Below are 1,432 nucleotides of genomic sequence, written 5' to 3'. Positions count from 1 at the left end.
CTTATACTCTGAAGGGTCAAAGTTGCTCCAATGTGACTCAACCAAGTTGCTAGTACTAATGGTGCTGAGGCTGCTACTATAACTACTGAAGTTACTAGAGAGGCTATCATCAGGGCTTTCAACATTGTGGTAGTTTTGAGCTTGATGCTGTATGGAAGGAGGAAGAGGATGAGGAGGAAGATGAGGGTATGTCCCACCAATGGCATCATACAATGATTTCTCAGCAGCTTGTAAAGCCAATGGATCATGGAACATACAAGGCTTCTCCTCCATGTCCTCTTCCATAAGCATCTGGTTTATGTATCGTAGTACGGTTGCAGAGAAATCGGTGTCATCCAAGGGAGAATCTTCATCTGCAGTAGTAATGGTGGAAACAGAAGAAGTAGGATTTTGAGCATTGTTTTGATCAGGTGGAAGAAGAAAAGGGTCATTCATGAATCCAAAGTTCATGGTTTCCAACCCATTTACAGGATCAGGGCATTGTTCCTCTACATTGGGGATAGTGGGAACTTGCCTGAATCTAAATCCATTGAGGAAACTGGAGTTGAAATTAGGATCCATTTTCAAAGGCATGAAATCTGAAAGAAAATTCACCTCTTCTATCAATATTATTAATCAAAAGTGTAGTTATGTGTCACCATAAAAACCACCACCACTACAACAACAACAACAACTACTAAACATTGCATGGCTACATGAACCAAACAAAACAAGGCCATAGTATCCTGTCCTAAATCAAAATTAAATTTAAATAATTAACATTTAATCCCCTTTCAGGTTTAAATATCTACCTTCCCACAATAATATAAGATGTTAATATAGACTATATTCCATGGAAAATCAAATGTAGCTAGGGCAGAAGCAGAATGCCATGAAAAAGCCAAGGATTTATGGATGTGGAGATAATTACAACACAGCTCACATCAACACCTTACATGCATGTATTAAAACTAGCTAAAGAGGGAAACTTTAGAACCCTAGGAGCTAGAGCCGCGCGATTCATGCGTACAAAAAATGAAATTGAGGAAAGAATAGACAAATTGCTGAGTAAGCAAACCTGATTATCAAAACAAGTAAGGAGCTTGAGATTAACAACATGCAGCACAGCAGCAGCAGAAGAGGGTAGTTCTTTTTTTTCTCAATTTTTTTAAAAATAATAAATAAAATAATTGGATATAGTTAGCTGAATATGAAAGAAAGAGATACAGAATATAGAAGAGAGAAGGAGGTAGAGAAATGGTTAAGAAAATGAAACGAGGGAATTGTGAAACGGTGGCAACAAGAGTCACACTATGGTCAGAGACAGAGAATCTTAAAAACTAGAAATTCTCATCCTCATCACGTTTGTTGTCACTCACTCACTTTACTGCAACCGCTTATGTAGTTATGTGGATAAATTATTGTGAAATTTTTTTTTTTACCGTATTTCCAT

The 1,432-nt window shown here is 37.2% G+C and overlaps 1 protein-coding gene across 1 annotated transcript in view; it reads right to left on the bottom strand.

The window, feature by feature from the left end:
* The window catches only part of LOC107629091 (scarecrow-like protein 14), a 3,289-nt gene extending 2,000 nt beyond the window's left edge, over positions 1–1,289 (bottom strand). The window contains exons 1-2 of the mRNA XM_021117122.1: positions 1,058–1,289; positions 7–578 (exon numbers count right to left, since the gene is read on the bottom strand). Of these exons, the coding sequence (XP_020972781.1) occupies positions 7–573 (567 nt within the window). The 5' untranslated portion in view covers positions 574–578; positions 1,058–1,289. The remainder of the gene's footprint in view (positions 1–6; positions 579–1,057) is intronic.

Source organism: Arachis ipaensis, chromosome B03 (assembly GCF_000816755.2).
Source record: "Arachis ipaensis cultivar K30076 chromosome B03, Araip1.1, whole genome shotgun sequence".
NCBI classification, from domain to species: Eukaryota; Viridiplantae; Streptophyta; class Magnoliopsida; order Fabales; family Fabaceae; genus Arachis; species Arachis ipaensis.
The sequence above is the reverse complement of the archived record's forward strand: the minus strand, read 5'-3'. Positions and strand labels throughout refer to the sequence as shown.